Here is a 19449-nt window from a genome sequence, read left to right as displayed (position 1 = left end):
TTTACTGTAATGCAAAACGGATCACACATTATTTTGAAAAATCAGACCAAAACCACCCCAAAGCTATAGCAATAGAGGATTTTCACTATCCCAGATCACACTATTGTTCCACGTAATCTGCACCTAACCAAGATATTGGAAAACCTGTAAGAACATACCTAGTTGATTGTATATTGCTATATTTGGGGGGAGAAAATTCCTTCCGGATCCCAGTGGGGAATTCAGCTCATGCCCTGAAGCATGAGATTTGATTACTCTTTTTTGAACATGCATAACTGCCATTGCTATTACTGGTCATAACATTTTGTCAGGAAAGAGAAATATTATTCTGCAATGTAATAAAAATAGATAAAATTCAATATAGCTTCAGAATCATTTGCTACATTTCCAAAGTAAACATTAAGCACCCATCAGGATTATTCCATTGAATAAGCCAAGGAAGCCTCCAGTGCTATCTGTTCATTTTATTATCTCTAATTTTCAAGTGTGCAAAAATGCTTTCAGTAAATATTATGGGTTCTTCCTGTGCTGAAAGAGATGCTAAATGACCTTCACCAACTTAGTTATAAATAACAGAAGCAGGGAGCACACAAATGGTGTATAGTTTCAGCTCTGTTCAAACCTATCAGTGAATTCTGACCAGTGGATAAAAATGGACACCAGATTCTGCTTGCTTTTTTTCCCTTTCTTCATAATCCCACCCCAGTTCCCTCTTGAAAGGCATTCTGTTCTGTCAGCCATAATGGCATCTGCTGGTGGAGACAGGAAGCCATAAATCTGTAGGGTTCCTCTCGACCAAGCCTTGTTAATGCTCCCATTTATCACCGAGGATAGGGTGCCATCTCACTAGTGCTCTACTCAGAAGTCCATCTTCTCATTTTCCCCTTCCCAAAGGAGTAACCATTTAAAACAGTGACTTTCTCATCTTGCATGTTGAGACTGAAAACGCCACTGATACAAATACCATACCCAGTGTGTAGCATTTGGATTTAAGCCATGACTCTGGAGAACAATAGCTGCTACTTGCTGATCCCAGACTACACTGAATCGCTGCTTTGCTAATGTCTAGAGCTTGTATCTTTTCAACTTGCACAGAAGTAGCAGATCCTAGATGGAGAGGTTAAAATCTGAGGGGACTCTGTCATTTGCTCCTCCCAATGCCTGCTACTGTCCCAACACATTACACCGTGTCCCACGGTTTGAGAGAATTGTTAATAAAAACACCCCTGTGTTAAAACAGCATTTAATCCACAATTCTTCATAATAAACAAACTATCCCAATCAGAGGTGCAGTATCTTTCTGCGCAGGGAGGAGAGGAAATATGAAACCAACTAGAAGTATCTCCATTTTTCTCATCTGGGAACCAAGATGCAGAAGTTGAAGGGCTCAAAAATCACAAATCAAGGCAGGATGAAATGTGAAAAGAAAATCCTGGTTTGCCACCCTGCTCCTGAATTACCTGATCCAGGTCCAGTGCCGCACTTACAGATTAGATAGCGTGTCACTTCTCATCACAGCGCTGGGATAATTGCCCTGATGCCGTGGATGCCGTGGCCCCTCTTGGCCCCGTGTTTACACCTGCCTATGTTGGAGGCAAAGCAGAAATCCCCTGGTGTGCACCCACAGGATTTTACACGTGCTGCACACAGGTATGAGAGGTCTGTGCAATTTGACTGATTCAAGCAGAGCTGTTCACTTCTGAGTGAGTTATGCCAGGCAGAAGTGGAAAAATGAGTATTTTATAGTAGTGTTATCCTATTTTATCTTTCAAACTAAGCATTTGCTTGCACCAATAAATACTTTCAAATTGCTTATAAAAATTGCTAGAGTTCGTACAGGGAAGGCTATCAAATAATTTAAGTGAAATCAGTTAGGTGGACACTTTCATAAACACAATCTTGTATTAGACTGCTAAATACAAAGGTCACTTAGGGGTCTTCCCGTAGAAATTCATTCCCTGCCTGAGCTGCGGGACTGCGGTTTGCAGTGACACCGGCTATAACACAGCGGCTCTTGCTGGTGCTTTGTAACAGAGCCTGATCTAACAGACTGATTTTAGAGGGATGCAAATTATTCCTATTAAACCCAATAGTTTCATTAGAAAGATACAAATGCCAAAACAGAAAAAAAAAGTATCTAAGAACTCAGTTCCATAGCAAACTCCGGGATTAGGCTATGGAGTATTGCAAAATCCACTTTTAAGAGGTTTTTTACAAATTATAGTTGAACATACAGAAATTAATCCATCCTTTCAGCCCCAAATCACTTTAAACCCTCAAGGTTTTAACAGCAGCTGTGGGGAAAAACCTGAAATGAAGAAACCGGGCAGAGGAAGTTATCTCCATGTGTCTTAGGGAACAAAACCGTTCAAAGCTCCAGTGTCCCAGCCGCCCCTCTTCGGCCTGGCGGTTTGTTGGGCTCTCTGAAAGGGTAAGAGACTCTGTATGGCCGGACGGGACATAGATCTGGCTTGCCTTGAGGGTGCAGAAGCACATGATGGGCGTACCTAATTCCCCCTAAATCCAGGTGCCAGGGGAAAATAGGAGAGCAGAGGGTGCTTGAGCAGGGCATACTAACCCTGCTCTCCCAGGCTCGGTGGTGGTGCGGTGCTTTCTTGCTACGGGAGGGCCTCAAATGAAGCCTTGGGTTTCACCTGAACTTCACCAAACTTTGCATTTACGTCTGACCACGCCGCTTCCCCCCGCTGCTCCCAACACGGGGATAACCGGTAGGGTGAGGAACACGATCACAGGAGACGAAGGGCCCCGGTCGCCCCGGCCCCGAGCTCTCCGCAGGCGTTTACACCTGAAGCAGCACCGGTCACACGTCACCCGCTAGCCGGTGGTGCGGCAGAACGGCGGGAGCGACGGCCGCGGCTCCCCGCAGCCCTCACGCACGCCAGGGGAATCGCCTTAAACCCCCGTTATTCTAGCGAAAACGCCCGTGTACCTGCCTCTCCCGGGTGAAACGGGGCGAAGGACGCTGCCGCCCCGTCCAAAGCGCCCCCGCCCCGGGGGCCGCCCGCCGCCACCGCCGCCGCCGCCGCCACCCCCCCGGGCGCCGCCCGCCGCCCGCCGCTCCCCGCAGCGCCCTCCCTCGGGAGACCGACCCTCCGGGGGGCGCGTGGGGTGGTCTCGCGTGGGTGGGGGGAGGCGCGGGGGAAGGGGCGCGCGCGGGGTCGTCCCGGCGGGTGGGGCCGCGCGCGCCCCAGGTGCTGGCGGGCCCGGCGGCGGCGCGCCCTGTCTCTTTAATAAACTGCTCTGCCGCCTGTCTGCGCGGAGTAAATTTCATCCTGTCATCAGGTCGCGGAGGAGGAGTTTGTTAATGTTCAGTTTGCTCAGTGGATCGATGTTTGCTGGCATCGCCTCGCCCTGCCTGTGCGTGTGTGTGTGTGTGTGTGTGTGTGCGCGCGCGTGTGCCTGTGCGCGCGTGTGTGCCTGTGTGTGTGTGAATACCAGATTTCCTTCCATCCAAAGCCTCCCTGTCCTCTCCCATATCACTCACTGCCTGGCATCTGACAGCACGGAACCTGCAGCGCTCCGCGCACACACACGCACGCACACACACACCACGCACACCCGGGCACCGCTCCGCCATACAGCTCTGCGAGGAGGAGGAGGAGAGGAGAGGAAAGGGAGGAAGCAGCCAGCCCCACAGTCTTTCCAGAGCTGCCTTTTTAATATATACATATCTATTTTGTTATTTATTTATTACCGTTCTCTGGCACTGTGGGCGCCTTTCATTTGCTCCTGAGCTTGGATGTTTGAATCAAAGCAAAGCAAGTGTTGCAACAGTTAAAAAAAAAAAAAAAAAAAAGCCAACCAAAAAAAAAAAAAGAAAGCGAGAGAGAAAGAAAGAAACCTAGATCTCTAAAATAAAATAAAAACCAAACAGGTTCCTATCAGTGAAGTGGAAAGGAGGGGGGCAGGGGAGGCTTGAGGGGGGTGTTGGGGAAAGCAGCTGAGAGGCAGAGGCAGAGAAACACGACTCAGGAGCGTCTCAGGGCTCTCGGATCTGGGGACAGAAGTGAGATTGGAGAAAGTAGAGCGATGCCAAGGAGGAAACAGCAAGCACCCAAACGGGCTGCAGGTAAGGAGAAGCCATCCACTTACACAGCCTCTGTCTCTCCGCTCCTTCCAATCCTACCCCCCATCTTTATTATTATTTAGGGTCACCCTTGCTTTTCCGGGCTGGATCTTTATTTATTTACCCCCCTCCCCCTCCCTTTCCCTTCGTAACTCTGTGAGCCAGTTTCATTCCTTATTGCCAAGATCTTTACTCTGACATGGGCTGTCCCCTTCCACCCTCCCGCCGCTCCCACCGCGCTCGGTCCCCGCTGCCTCCTGCTCCGAGCTCCCATCCTGCCCTGGCTAAACTTTTCCCCCCAACTTTCTTCCACTCGGCTCCCCTTCTCCCCCGGCCCCTTTCCCTTACCGAACCGAAAGCAGCCTCCCATTTGCTTCCCGCTTTAGTCTTTTTTTTTTTTTTTTCTTTCTTTCTTTCTGATTTCCCCCCCCCCTCCTGGTGGTTTTTGTTTTTAAACCGTCTGTTTCGCGAAGTGGGTCGGTGTGTTTAATCTTTTATTTCGCCGTGTTTCTGGTGGCAATGCTGGCCGGGGCTGTGTGTGTGTGTGTGTGTGTGTGTGTGTGTGCGTGCGCGCGCGTTGTGTATGCCTGAAATAGTACAGGGACTGTCTCTGCTGATGAACCCGGTGGGGAAGTTCAGCCTTTGATCATCAGTGGTGAAAATTGCAACAGGAAATAAAATGAAACGTTCTGACTGTTAGAAGACAATCCACATTTTCAAATCAAATCCTTCTTTTGTTTTGTAGCCGAGTTTATATATTTGCACATGCCAAATGGTTTTGCAATTTATTTTTTTTAAGAAGAAAACAGTTTGCAACTTTGGAAGTGTTTTGTTTTGTCGTTTGTAGGGTGTTCTTTTGGGGGCCAGGCAAAAGAAACAGATGAGTGGGCCTGTATAGTAAATCTTTTCAAAGAGTTTTCTTTCAGGCTGCTTAATTGCTTTTTATTTTTTTTTAATAGTGTGGTGGGGTTTTGTTTCTGGGAAGCGCAATATGGAAGTTCATTTTTCTTCTGCCAGACCCACCCACTGAAAAATCAGCTTTCCAGTTGATTGCCAGCTTTGATTTGACATTTGATTGATCACCTGTCATCTTGCTGCCTTTGATCTATTCATTCTTGATATATATCAATAAATCACTCACCATGGTAACCCAAGTGCCAATGACGTAAGGCTTGCCCTCTAGATTCTCTTAGCCAGACATGCACAATTATTATCTTGTTTGGCTTTTAATGTAGGCGGTTTTTTTCCCTTCTTTTTTTCTTTGTTTCCTTCATCAGATTTGTTCTCTAAAGAAAACTAGTATTTTATGGTTTTAGTTTAAAAATGGTTTACTAATTTTTCCTCCCCCTTCTGAATATTTTCTAGGTGTAGCATATTATATGTGGGACAAAATGTATGGGCAAGTTTAGTGGCATACTTGAATAAACTTTGCAAAGTAGTGCTTGGGATTCATTCAAGGGTAAATGTTAGAACTGGGACATGCATAACTTTTGTAAACTTACATATTTTGCCATATTCATATAGGTGTAGGACAATGGCATGCAGACAGAGTCTTTTGGGACGTGACCAATGAATGTACCTATGCAGGTTGCTAGTATGATTCCTGGCAAGCAAAGATCCCCTTTAACCGTAAATAATAGTTGAGCCAGAAATGCATATATATAGGTATTCGGAAGAACTCTCTGATGAGTTGCTATTATTGTTTTATTCACAAAGAGGTTATATCTGAATAAGACATTAACGTTTTCAACTTGCAGGATAAATAGCTATTTTTTCATGGATGCTGATCATCACAATGACAGTGCTAGAATTGCTCCTTTTTTCTCTCTGTCAGGAGTATGAGGCTTCATTTTATTTTGTTTTCAAAGTAGAATTTTCACTTGGAATGTGTGTAGTATCTTTTTGTAGAAGGGGCACACTGTTCTTTTTTAGAAACATAGGCTACAGAGTAAGTAAATTTTTTGCGAGCAAAGCCCATGCTGTTGTTTCCCGGGATTTCCCTGCTGAGAATACAGTAAGATATGTTTTTATCCAGAACGCTACGGTATTTCTGAGAATCTTAATGATGAGGTAGAAATTTGAATGGCCACAATAACATCTCTCCTTTCTTATTCTCCTTATAAAATGTGCATTGCTCTTTAGTGGTGCATTTCTTTGATTATATTTGTCGTCAGATCCGTGTTATTTCAGGTGAGCAAAATACTGCAAATGCAGTCCAGTTTCATCCAGCATAACTTATTTGAAGTAGGTTTATACATTTGCAATAGTTCTGCTCTGAAGTTGTATTTGTGTGGTTGGGGGGGGGTAGAGAGGGTTTCGAAGAGCAGACGTGCCTGTTGTATATAGTTCTTAAAACTGACTTTCATTTTCAGGGATAGTACTGAGGTTCTGTTTTGTATGGTGAAAAATACCTCAAAGTGACAGTAGACAGACTGTGCAATAAGAAATGAATCACTCATCAAGGCTGATAGCAAAGCTCCTTATTCCTTTTATTTAAAGGAGTTAATACATTATATATTACTTAATTTTCACTTTTATTTATTTTTAGTTGTACAAGTTCAAAGGTATCAGTTGCACTGCATTTTGTCTTGATGGCAGCAGAGATATTGAAGAGAAGTTTGCAACTTTTAGCTTCTTTAGATAGTTCACCTTCAACGGAAGAAAAATGATAAGCCTTATGATTCTGGACATGCCTGCTTTTGTCATTGCTTAAAATTAAATACTATGCACAACTGTAAATAATTACTACCATGCACTGACTTTGAAAGCAGGTCTCTAGTTTGATTAATGAATAATGTAAAGGTTAGAGAGAACCAGCGAGTGAATCAGAAGTGAAGTCCTGCTGCTAGATGAAAATCTATCTAGAGAAATATACATGGCAATTTTGTCCTTTTCTATTATTAATTTTAAGCCTTGTATTCCTAAGAAATATATTACAGACCATTGTAATGAAACAAGGTAGTGTAATTGGATAAATGGGGCACTATGTATGTTTGATGATGGGTATTTTTGATCTCAAATTACACTTTTAAAGACACTTTATTTCACATCAACAGCGAAACTATGTCAAATGCATTTTGATCTTTCCAGGGCCGAATCTTTTCTGAATCGTCATTCCATTTTGAGATCGTCATTTCCATTTCGATAATTCTTGAAGCACACAGTTACAGCTCTTTCTATCAGTGCCTGCTTTAGTGTCATACTTCTGTTTACAATAAACAACCCATTTGTGTTGTAGCTTTCACCCAAATGAATCACAGAGGGCTTTACAAACTGTGGGCCTAATTCTTCTTTTGCTCAGGTGCAAATCAAAAATAGCTTTACTAGCAGCGTCAGTGCAGTTGCAATGAGTACTGTCTGCTCCTGCGAGTAAGAAGAGACTCAGGCCCAGAAAGTACTTCATCCTTCAATGAAATGCAGCCACCTCTGGGGTAGAAGTCTTGTAACGATTCCATAACAAATGGTAATATATTAACAGAAGGGTGGAAAAAGGGTGGGAGCAAAGCAGAATTGCTATTCAGATTTTATTCCTAGGGGTATGAAATAGCTTTCAAACACAATTTCACTGGATTAAACTCTCCTTTCCCGTGCAGCTTGTTTAAATGTGCATATTTTGTTTTGTGATCATGAATTGCTAGTTTGCTTTTTTAAAGCCTGCAAAGAGGAATCTGGACTTAACACCTTTTCCGGCTGCAATTTTGTGTTTCTTCTTTTCTTTCTCTCCCAGCTCCAATAGGCTAGCTAAGAACCAAAGCTCTGGAAAAGTACAGCAGAAACAGATATCAGTCACATTTATTTTGTTTATTGGAGCTGTAGAATAACACAGTTTTGTTTTTGGAAGAGTCCTCACAGAGCAGCAAACAGAAGACGGTTAGCAGTCAGTACTTTAAAGCTGCAGTTTGCACCTTAGTAGTAAAAGGTTATTTAAAATAGAAACATATTTAGAAAGTGAAATTCTGCTTCTTCAGAGAGCAGAGTAGATGACCGGCTAGGTCCGATATGTATATTTCTGTGATGAAAGGAAGCGATATATACATGTATTAGTAACCAAGAGCGTTATGGCTTTTCGAGTGTTATTTATATCCTTTATTATAGGGGCAATAGAAGCAGGTTCCAAGCAAGCAGTTCTGAATGAAACTGTAGAAATGGCAGCACTGCTTTGTTTAAACATCCTCCAGAAAAGCAAGTGCACATCAAAACCACCTAAATAGCTCACGCCTCAGAACCTTTCAGTTACTGTGCACATCGCGATGCTGACAGATGACAAAAAAGCCAAGGTGTTCGCAAACAAGAGGAGCCTTTAAATCCTGGTTAATTAAATATATTCCAAAATAGGTACTTTTGGAACTAAAGAGGCACCAAAATTAGTCGCCATCTGCGTTAAATTCTGGAATCGGCTACTAAGCCCGAAGCTGCTATGTAATTTTTTCCCATGTCAAAACTCAGGCCTGAATGGGACAATTCTAAATCACGCTCGTTTTAGTTACTGTTTCCTTATTTCAATTTTACTCTCACATATCAAAGCACAGTATAGTATCAGTATATAAAGAGTCGGACTCACCAAGAGTTCAGCCCCTGTGACTGTGATATCAAAGATGTTTCCATCAATAAATGACAATTTTATAGCACTTCTAAAAACATGTTCATTGTCAGAAATTCTTTTGCATAATGCTCTCCCTCTTCTGTGCTCTCTAATCGAAAAGCCCATTTTCTTCAAAACGGCAGGATTTTGGTATTTTCTCCCGGCACTTTCTCCTCCTGATTTTTTGCTCTCATTAGTAGCACCCACCTCAAGTAACTGTTTCCCCTAGAAGAGGTCCCTGGAGTTCCTCCGTAGCACAGGGCCAGGGTGAGCCTTTCTCCCGTCATTTTACTTCCCATCCCGATGAGGACATCACTCCCAGAGAGCAACTCCAGACTCATGGAAAAAAAAAAAGCTGTCAGTTGCTGTGGCGGCAATTCCCAACTTAGCAGCAGCAGAGGGAATGGAACTGTACTCTATCAATTACAGTTGGAACCAGAGGCTGAACACTTATTGTGTTAAGCTATTGTGCAGATCTTAAGAGCTCAAATGTAAAAAAAATATCATGTCAGCTAGTGGAGGGAAGAATAAGGCCTGGTTCTTCTACTGGATGACATATTATTAGCAAATGTGAATTAAAATGATTCAAATTCTCTGTAATGCCTCTCGGGTTGAGACATGTGTGTACCATATTATGCCTTAAAAAAGGGGGATCCTACTGACTTTACCACTAAAATAAGCCTTTGTTTTTCCCTTTTCTCTGCAAAATGAAAATATTTGTGAAGTTTTACCTCTAAAGCGTGCTCATGCAAGCAGAGAGACATTTTCATCTGTCTCCGGAATCTGATACAAGAGTCAATTGGAAACACATTACACTCAGCTGAAGTCTTACATTTCATTTGTGCAAGAGCAGTGATTTTTCATTACCTATTTAATTACAATAATTTACATGAGAGTGGGTCCAGTTCTGCAGCTCTTACTCAGCACTTTGCTTCAATGGGTAACTGGCCTGTGTAAAGACTGTCTATGTAAGACTGGGCTGTTTAGCTGCAAAATTAAATATACATGTTTCTTTACTAATGTTTTGCCTCTGAAGAGGGACCAGATTCTACCATTAAGCTTTAAATCTAGGGAGAGTTCTGCTTGTAACTTGTGTTACTAACGGTTGCATGCTATTCTTTTCTAAAGTCTGTATGACTGAGATATTTTGCTTGCTCAGCTAACTTCACTTCTCAAACAGGTTTCCATTCTCTGTGTTAATTATCGAACACTGTTTCTTGATACCCGTAGATGATACGGTCTTTTAAAGAATCCTTTTTTAACGTGCAGTGTTATGTTGTGCACACGAGCAGCAGCTCTCAAGTAAATGCATGAAGATGGTTTTGCAAATCGGAAGCCTAAAAGTTCTCTGTAGTTTTAGGGACTAAAATCAGTTCTTTCTCATTAAGGTGACCTCTCACTTGAGGCTGTTGCATCGTGGCACCGAGTCATTTTTACCATGTTATAATAACGGCTTCTGCAACTCAGAAGTGCCTTGACAGCGAACGGTGTATTTTTTAAGGTTTCAAGGAGAAACGCATCATAGAAGCACACTGTTTCCCATTAGATTTACACATCCCTTTTTAACTGTTGCTGGCTTTTCATCAGTTACCTTGTGAGGTTTTTCAGGCAAAAAGAAGTAGAAAAACTGGTCTTATGATCTAAGCGTTGCATTAAGTGTTTCATTTAGGAAAATGAAGAGAATCTTTGTTTCCCTAAAATAAATGTTTTCCCCTTTGCCCTAGGAAAAAGAAAGTCACAACAATAGCTTCAAAATGACAAGATTAGATTGTGAAAAATACGTCGTTTATAATGTGCAGCACCCGATGGTCCCAAGTATTGGTAAAATTCCACAGTTAAATAGAACAAACAGTCCTAAATGTATTGGAAATAGGTCCTCTTCAGGTATGCAGACATACATACCTGCGAAAAGGAGAGACAAGCGCCTGCCTGGGAGAGAGATGCACCGTTCTTACTGATACAAGCTGGAAAGCTCAGTTGTTTAGAGCAGGTTTTGATTATTCTACCGATATTTGCCCAAATGTTAAAATTCCTGTGATGTTAGGAGCTGTGTCCACTGAAAGTCCTTTGTTAGTGTTTATTTTCTTTAAACCCCCAGCTCCTGGAGTCTGGTGATTATGCAAGTGCCCAATATGCATTTTAAAAGGAAAATTTATTTTAAACTCCTTGCTATGGAGAACTAAGGAGCTTGAAAACATGCAGCCTAAGAGTTCTTATGCCAGAAGAAAAATGCCATGATTCTCAAAGTGACTGTTTTTAACATCTCATAATTTTCAGCTAGTCTCATGATTTTTGAGGGTGTGCTTCATGATTTATGGATAAAGAAGGTTGGCAATATTGCTTTTGACTTGTTCTGGTGATGAACTGGTGTATGTGTCTGCATATATAATTATATACATACACACACATAGTACCAGTAAACAAAACACATAACATAATGATGGAGTGGAGTTACGTGAATAGTAGCTCTGAATTTGTATTGCTATAAACAAAGCAGTTTTGAGGGAACAGACCATCAGTTCTTGAGGAGTGGCTTTCAATTGAAGTTTTAAGGAGATTGTTTTTAGTGGCAATTGAATCTAGAAAGTTAATAGCCAGTAACTGTTCTTTAAAGCCTAAACACTTGCAAGACCTACGAGGAATGCACAGCCTGCCTTTTTTCAGATATAATCAGTCTCAACTTTATTGAAAAAAAAATTTACAACTAGCAACATTAATGCTGTATTTTTATTGTATTAATGCAAATGAGATGCTGACTTCTTTCTTTCATCTCCATGGCTTGTATCTATTATAGCTGTATCTTATTGCTTTCTGTGTCTTTTCTCCCTGCATTCTGTAAACTGCTATCGTCTAATGATACTGAGGCTCATTAAAGTTACTCACAATGCTAAAGAGACTATGGGAAGCATCCTTAGCTCTAGATGGCTATAGAAAAGCAAAACTACTGAGCATACGGGGAAAAGTGATCCAGATCAACCCTTCCATTCCCATTTTGGGAAACTCTTAAAATTGATAGGTCAAACAGGAAGAAAAAACTTGCACGAAGGACTGTGTACTGGAAAGACCAGGTCATTTTTAATACACATCCCTACCTGACAAAGATGAAAAGCAATAAAGTTTTAAGGAGCTTTCTGGCTCTTCCTGCATCTCTCTCAAAAGACTCATTTAATTGAAAAGCCTGTTGTGCTTGGTTTTATGCATGTAAAAGAGAAAAGGGGCAATTTTGCACAAGGCCTAATATTCCAGCACAATATAATCAGAACTTTTTCTGGTTGCTTTCTGTTCATATAAAATTAAGATCCACTTATCTTAAATTGTAGTAAATCTCATTCAATATTGCTTTCATAACTTAAAAAATGCTGTTAAATATTCCCAAAGCAACATTGCTCAAGTGATATTTGGTCTGTTTATGTGGAATCAGTGCAGAATTTCTATTGATAAAGGAGCAGCACACAGTTCTTGTTTTTAATGAAAATACTTTAATTCTCTGGAATACCTTAATAGCAAAGGTTTTTTCTATTGAAACTCTGCTTAGAGATTGGAAGGAAAATCTGCACATTAGTGCAGTTCGGTATGTGCAGACAGCAAACCTATTTCTATCACTCACCCTCCACTTGGACAGAAGTAATTTTTTTTTGGTAGAAAGATTTTACTCTGAATTTTCCACATATAAATAATTTTCTGTGAATTACATTGGGAATCACCACCACAATTCATAAGGCCAGCAATTTTCTTTGTACATATAGGAAGAACTCATTTACTTCCTGCAGCATGAGTGGACTTCACAGAAAAGAGCTGGATCTTTTCATGATGTACAGTTTTGTATCGAAGAAACATAACCTTATGCTAGCTGGTATATTGGTCTACCAAAATTAATTTTTTTATGTGTCTTTCAGCCATGTCATAACATTTATAAGCACAGTGCAAGTAGCATTAAATTAACATGTGAAAGGTGAAAGAAGCTAAGTAGTTATATTGATCATCTGTAGCATTAAATGCTAAAAAAATTAAAAGCTTTCTAGTGCTTTTGATTAGCTGCACGGTTCCTGCTCGTATATGTGTGCTTTGTTAGGAAGTGGAGTAATATTTCTTCACACTTAGCACATTTCTTCCAAGGTTTTCTTACTAATGCTATGTACTCCTCAGAATAACCCCAGTGAAGTAGAATATTTTTTCCCCGTTTTACGGAAAGGCAAATTGAAGCCAGAAGGTATTAGCTGATTTGCTCAAGGTCAAACAGCATTTGCTCCTAATTCCCTGCCCTAGGTACTAGATCACATTTCTATCAGCACACTTCCAGGGGAGAAAGCTGGGCTGGAGGCTTAAGGCAACCACATGCCTGCTGCTGGGGTGAGAAGAGGGAGCAGCCCACCTCCCCAGATTCCAGCACGGGGAATTGGCCGTGGAGGGGAGCTGGAAAGGCAGTTTCATCCCTTCTGTACAATTCCCTGTGGCGGAGGAGGCGGCACTTTGCTCATGCCCAGGAGCTTCCAAAAGTGGAAGGACTTGCAGTCAAAGAAAGCAGAGCTCTGTTAACAAGCCAAGGGAGCTTTACTAGGCAACAGTTTTAAGCAGAATAATTTAAGTTCTTTAACTTCCCTAAATTATCCTCAGATGCATTTTTGGTCAGTGATAAGTTTCAGGACCAGAGAATTTGGTTATGGTTACTTTTCCCCCCATATACTGTTCCACATTTCTTTGTCAGACCTGCGATCTAGCTTTGTATTTCTGACAGTATATAATGCATTGCCCTAAGAAATATGAAAAACCTCGTCTAGTTGTAACTAAACAGGTCATACACATTTTCCTCCACCCAGACTGCCAGAGGTGGTTAGAAATCTCTGATAATAAAGTTTGAGGCTCCGATTTTTGTAAGTCAGCTTCTAATGTTAAGAGACTAAATCCTTACCTGGGCATCTAAAGAGAGACCTGAATTTTTAAAAGCTTTTAGCGCCAAGCAGTTCCCGTGGACCTTCCTCAGTTCCCTCTCTGGTGCAAACAGGAACTGTTAAGCCTCCATCAAGGGCAGCATTGTTTTTCTGGAGATGTATGTATTGCCTATAGAAGAAATATGATGCAAGTAATAGCCTATGGATTCATTAAGGATTGTTTATGTTTATTTTCTCACCATATTACCTTTCAGGAATGGTCGTTTCAGCCATTATATTGACAGGAACTCAGAATAAATCTTAGGTAATATAGGGCTAATCTGCCATACCTGAGAGACCACCTGCTACCCTCTCGAACAGAGGCCAGATCGTTCGTTGCTGAATCACCAGGTAGGGCTTTCTTCTCTGGAGCTGGGGACTTGGGAAGCTCTCCAATGGCTCCTTTTCATGTGGAAATTAATGCTTGCCTCTATTTCTGAATAGTAGGTTATTAGAGTTCGTATGCAAATTCCCAGGATGGGAATTTGTCTCTCTTTGATAATTGATATAATAATATATATTTTTAGTGGTCCAAAGTCCTTGAGCTTGAGCCTTGTATCTGTAATTTATGTTTATTTCTTACTGTTATTAACTGTAATTTAGTTGTTGACGCCTTTCATTGCCTTAGATTGAAGGGAGTGTCTCTATCCCATTGCCCCTCCACAAACAGTGCCCTTTTAGGGTTCCTTATCCTGTATCCTTGCCCAGACATTTCCTAGCCTGTCAAATACTGTCATTTTATTCCTTACAGATCATTCACAGTACATCTCCTGTTGCACACACAAATAAGGAACAAATGCAATCAGGATGCATCATCGTTTAGCATAACAAATAAAAGCCGATCTGTGGAGATTTCCCTTAAAGCATCTCTTAATATGTATTGTCAAAATGTCTGAAGATGTCTTTTACTTGTAAGCGTTTAATTATTTGTGACAATTAAACTAATATTCAGAGCAGGAAAAAAATGAGGTTATTAAATATTTTCTCTTGTCAAAAGCTAACAAAATGTCACCTGACATAGCAAACTCCTTCAATTTTGTATTTCAAACATACCTTATAACTGAAAAAGCACTTGAACAAAATTACAGGGCCTCATTTCACAATTTGGATCCACAAATGGATTTTGTATTGAATTTGAGGAAATTGTGTTTTAAAGACCAGACCAAAATTTAAAGGCACATCATTAAAGTGTATATCAGTAATGAGCAGCTGAATACTTGATGATTAAAAAGGAGTTCTTATCAATTTTTAAGTCTGCACTGAAATTTAAGGCCAAGGGCCCCTCTGACTGAATCAGGGACTCAGACCTGGGTTTTGTAGCCTCAGCCAGTTATTGTTTTACTTGTGCATGAGAAAAAACAGCTCAAATAACACAGACCAAGTCATCAACCTTTTCTGTGTTCAGAATTATAGATGTTTTTGTTGTTTTTGTCTGATGATCCCTCTCGCCAGATGGATTGTTTGAACCGGAGAGGCAACGTGCTGTGGATGGGGCAGAACGAGTAGCCAACATTGCTGACCAGGGCTCAGCACCTTCACCTGCCTGGCAGCCCTTTAATGAACTTTAAAAGTTCAGCTATGTGATAACAAAAAGGGGAAAAAAACCAGGGAAGATCTTGAAAAAATCAGAAAACCAATGGAGGCCTTGGGAGCGCTCTTGTATGGATGCTGGAGTACTGCATAGCCCCGGGCACGGCAAAAATAACATCTATCTTATGGGTGCAACAGTTCCTGTAGTCCAGATTGTTTGGGGTTTTCTGTTGAGAGGCTTGATTTCTACTGGTTCTAATGTTTCCAGTTCTGAGCTGCTGAGAGCAACCATTTCCATTATCAAAATCTGTGTTTCCTTTCTTAAAATGTTCTTCCTGAAATTTAGGGTAGGATGTTATTTGGCAAAAAATTAAAAGACATACATCAGGGTTTATTTCAAAGCTGTGGGACCACTGTGCTTTCTGGCAGTGACGTGAACATTTTTCAGAGATATCTTCTGCTTTCCCTGAGAAAATCCACCCAAATTTGTCTGACTTATAAAGTCTAAAAGTTGCTGTTGCCAAAGAATTTTTAGAAGGTGACACAGCATTCTCCGATGTGCCATCTCCACCACGCATGCTCTGTTCTCGGTTTCTCTTTTTCAATTACATTCCCTTAAAATACGTTTTAGCTGGGGATAAGTAGGACAATTGCTTTCCCTGCTGCAGGGACAGCGATGGGTCTGAGCAGTCAAAGGAGAATGAGGAAATGGTCTGTATTGTGTGTTTAGCTGGAGCCCAGGCCCTGAGATGGGAAGCAGGCAAATTTAGGAAGCAGAACATGGACAAGCAGGGGTAAGGACAGGAGCAGAGAGCATAATGTTATCTGTAGAAAACGGTGGTAAAAATGTATACTTGACTCCATTGCCCGGTCAGTGTAGAGCATGATATTCAGCATTAGCTCTTGCAGTGAATGCACCTAACAGTTTCTGTCTAGATTAAGACCTGGATGGAAATAAGTATGGTTCCACATGTGCAGTTCCTAGCTTTCCTCAGCTTGCTTTTTCAAAAGCCTGGCTGGGCCCTGGCTTCATCACAGGCAGTGGATGGACGTGTGCAGGAAATTAATCTGCCTCAGCTGGGAAAAAAGGTACCATCTGTAGGGCCGCTGCTGGGTTTGTGGTGGGAGCGCAGAGTGTGAGGAGCCTCCAGGCTGTGGCGGGGCCCGGCCTGGCGCTCCTGAGGTGGGCGCTCAGCCCCAGGGGACCGCCTTCTGTGTGGAAAAAGTAGAAAAATTCACTTAAAATTTGCCAGAGTTGTGCCCCCCTGTCTGTTAAATGGCGGCAGCAATGTCCCATCCCTGAGACGTTGTGCAGGCAGTTCGGGAGTGGTCGCGAGGCCGGTGCGAAACACCATCAAAATGAGGATAATCCTGATTCCCTGCTAGGAGTCTGGAGGAGATGCGGGCAGCGAGGCTTGGGGCCACACCTTGACTGGCGAGAATTAAGCAGATGTATTGAAGAGTTCAGGCAGCACACTGAGAGGTTCGTGGAAGCCGTGTAGAATGTATAATAATAATATATATAGTGCAGTTGCGAGGTATCAGCGTGGCGAGCTGCGGGAGCTGCCTGGTCAGCAGGCTGGGGTGGCGCGGGGCCAGGGGGAGCGTGGTGCCGCAGGTAGGCCGGAACAAAGCGTGGAAATTACTGGCAGTTAAGAAGCTGTTGTACAAAAGCGAGCAGCTCGGAGAAAATACAAAGAATAATGCCAGGAGTTTCAACCACAGATATCTGTTTAGATAAAAAGGGCCTGTTAGTCTGAGATCTCTTCTCATGCCGCAACATGCAAATTGCAGAGGGCTGATCCCTGTGTCGCTGTGTGAGTAACTGCCATTTACTTCAGCAGGCACTGGGCCCTTGCGACTCTGACTTTTGTTTTACTTGGGGCAGGGGTTTTTATTTTATTTCATTTGCTGCCCCATGGGATATTTTTCATAGAAATCGAATCTTTCTATCTGGAAGCCGGTGACAAAACTTGAAGCAGGATCAGCAAGAGCGGAGCAGGTTTCTTTCAGGATATTGTACAGTTTTGTGTCACCTCCCAAATTTGTACATTAAATAACTAAAATCCTGAGAATGTTAATCTAGAAAACAATCACCCTTGCATTACTCTTTCGCTGTTTCTATGAACTTATTAGAGATTTTATAAACTTGTGATTTGGGTTAAACAGAGGTAAATCATTTGGAGAAATATTTGCGGGGGGGCAGAGGGATGTTATGATGCCATCAACGTCTGGGTTTCCACTTGTTTGGATTAGGGACATTATACCTTAATCATTCCCAAACATCTCTGCTAAAATCCCTTCTTTCATTTTTTATCACCTATGAGGTATAGCCAGGCAGGTTTTCAATTTGTGTGTGTGTTAGGGTAAAGTGCTGAAATTTGTTGTTAGAGTGAGTATACGAACAGTCTCATTTTTATATTTGTCCTCTTTCATTATAATTGTTTGGAAACATTTTGATTCAGTTAAAATGTACTATTTTCAATATACAAAGTATGTACAGGGGAACAAGGGAGCAATTATGAGTTTCTCCAAGGAAATAAGCATATCTCAGCCATCGTCCTACAACTGGGAAAGTTCTAATACATGACGTCTATATAATTTAACCTAATAATTTTTTTTTTACAGTGATGTAATGGGGAGAGTGACCTGGACTTTGTAAAAGTTCCCCTACTTACTACAGATTCCCAAGGGCAATGTAACATTCTAGACAGTGTTTTATATGCCCTGATTAAAATGTAACATATTTTTGCATTTCCTGTGCAGTGACCTGTTAGTGCTCATAGACAGAACACTTAAAGAACAGTTACAAGGAGACATTTCCAAATGTGCCTAATATGCGCGAGTTTTTATAACATTCTTATTTCATTTGAAATTGCAGCTACAGCAGGAACCGTTCAGACGGCACATTGATTTAACTTTTTAATCCACTGTTTTGCTATGTCAAGTAAAATAAATGTTTGTTTTTAGCTCCGTTTTTTTGCATCGCTAAAACTCGTAACTACTTGCTTTAAGCTTGGGATTCTAAAGGGAGCTACATTATCTGAGATTTAAAGCTTGCTTTTTGTAGCTGCTTTCTCACAACTCCCCCAAGAAAAAAAAAAAGTACAACTTTAGCAAAAAGGGCTTTTATATCTCTATCAATTATAGAAACACCAGCTGCAGTAGATTACAAATGTGTTTGGCTGATTGTGATGTTGTGTGGGGAAAACTGTCACAAGGAGCTGGATTCTGTTCTCCCTGACACCACCGGGATGTCGCACAGCTCCCCGGGCTGCAGCCGGCACTTCTGTCAAAGCTGGAGTGGGCAAGAGCAGGATCCGGCTCTGAGATTGCCAAATTGCATGCTGCCAAATCTAGCTCTGTACTTGAGCGCACGTCCTGGCGCTAGGAAAAAATATGGAGCTGTTGAATGTGAACACAAGTGCTAACCGTGTGTCATTGTGTATGCATGTGTGTTTCTGTGAGCTGAAGCAAAAGCCACACCAATCCGTCTGTAACCTAGACCAGAAACCTCTGGGGAGAATCACACAGGTTATTGTTGTTCTTTATTTTTTATATCCAAGATATTTGTTAACTTTTACTTTCTTGAAGAGCAAAGTGGGGAGTAAAGGCACCACAGACCAAAAGTTGTTTGACCAGCCCACAAAGGTAAAGTAGCTGGAAGTCATGACGAAAAGAAATACGATGTCAAGACAGCAATGCAAGATGGGCAATTTAGCATTTTTGGTGGTGTTGAGCTCAGGAAGAATTAATGTATCGAAGTGTGTGCGGGTCATATCACTCCACTAATATCCTGGGGTAAAAGGGTAGCAGCGTAAGGGCTTTCAGTTGGTTGCATCTTGGTTACTCTTTCATTTATCTTATTGTGCTTTGGGTAGCTCTGGGAGGATGTGGTTGGGCCCTGGTTTATTTTAACAAAGAGAAACTGACATAGCAAAGTTCTGTGTATACTTTACAGTGAAAATGCAATTTTCTATTTTCATTTAATCCCAGGAATGTTGGCATTTTCCAGGCTGTCAAACAAATGAGTCCACTGGAGGACAGTTAGATGTGTCTGTCTAGTTCATCTATCTAATATACCTCATTTCTAATGTGCCCATCACCATGGTGTCTGGGCGGGAAGTATCTGCCCTGATTTTGCTTTTTGTCTTTATTGGCTGTGGTAGCTTAATTGAATCCTAAGAGCTTTCACATTCATCTGCAAAAATAATAACAAAAACATTATCAGAATAATGATTCATTTTTGTACTCTTACTCAGAATTTCCCCTTTCTCTTCTGAGTGTATTTGGCTAGTTGATTATTGTTGCCTTATCTAGAA

The 19449-nt window shown here is 41.7% G+C and overlaps 1 protein-coding gene across 2 annotated transcripts in view; it reads left to right on the top strand.

The window, feature by feature from the left end:
* Nucleotides 1-3952: 3952 nt before the first annotated feature.
* TSHZ2 (teashirt zinc finger homeobox 2) overlaps nt 3953-19449 on the top strand; it is a 223926-nt gene continuing 208429 nt past the window's right edge. For both annotated transcript variants that reach the window (XM_076352350.1, XM_076352349.1), the window contains exon 1: nt 3953-4090. In XM_076352350.1, the coding sequence (XP_076208465.1) occupies nt 4051-4090 (40 nt within the window). In that variant the 5' untranslated portion in view covers nt 3953-4050. The remainder of the gene's footprint in view (nt 4091-19449) is intronic.

This window comes from Aptenodytes patagonicus, chromosome 14 (genome assembly GCF_965638725.1).
Source record: "Aptenodytes patagonicus chromosome 14, bAptPat1.pri.cur, whole genome shotgun sequence".
In the NCBI taxonomy this organism is placed as follows: domain Eukaryota; kingdom Metazoa; phylum Chordata; class Aves; order Sphenisciformes; family Spheniscidae; genus Aptenodytes; species Aptenodytes patagonicus.
Note: the sequence above shows the minus strand (reverse complement) of the source record. Positions and strands in the feature narration are given on the sequence as shown.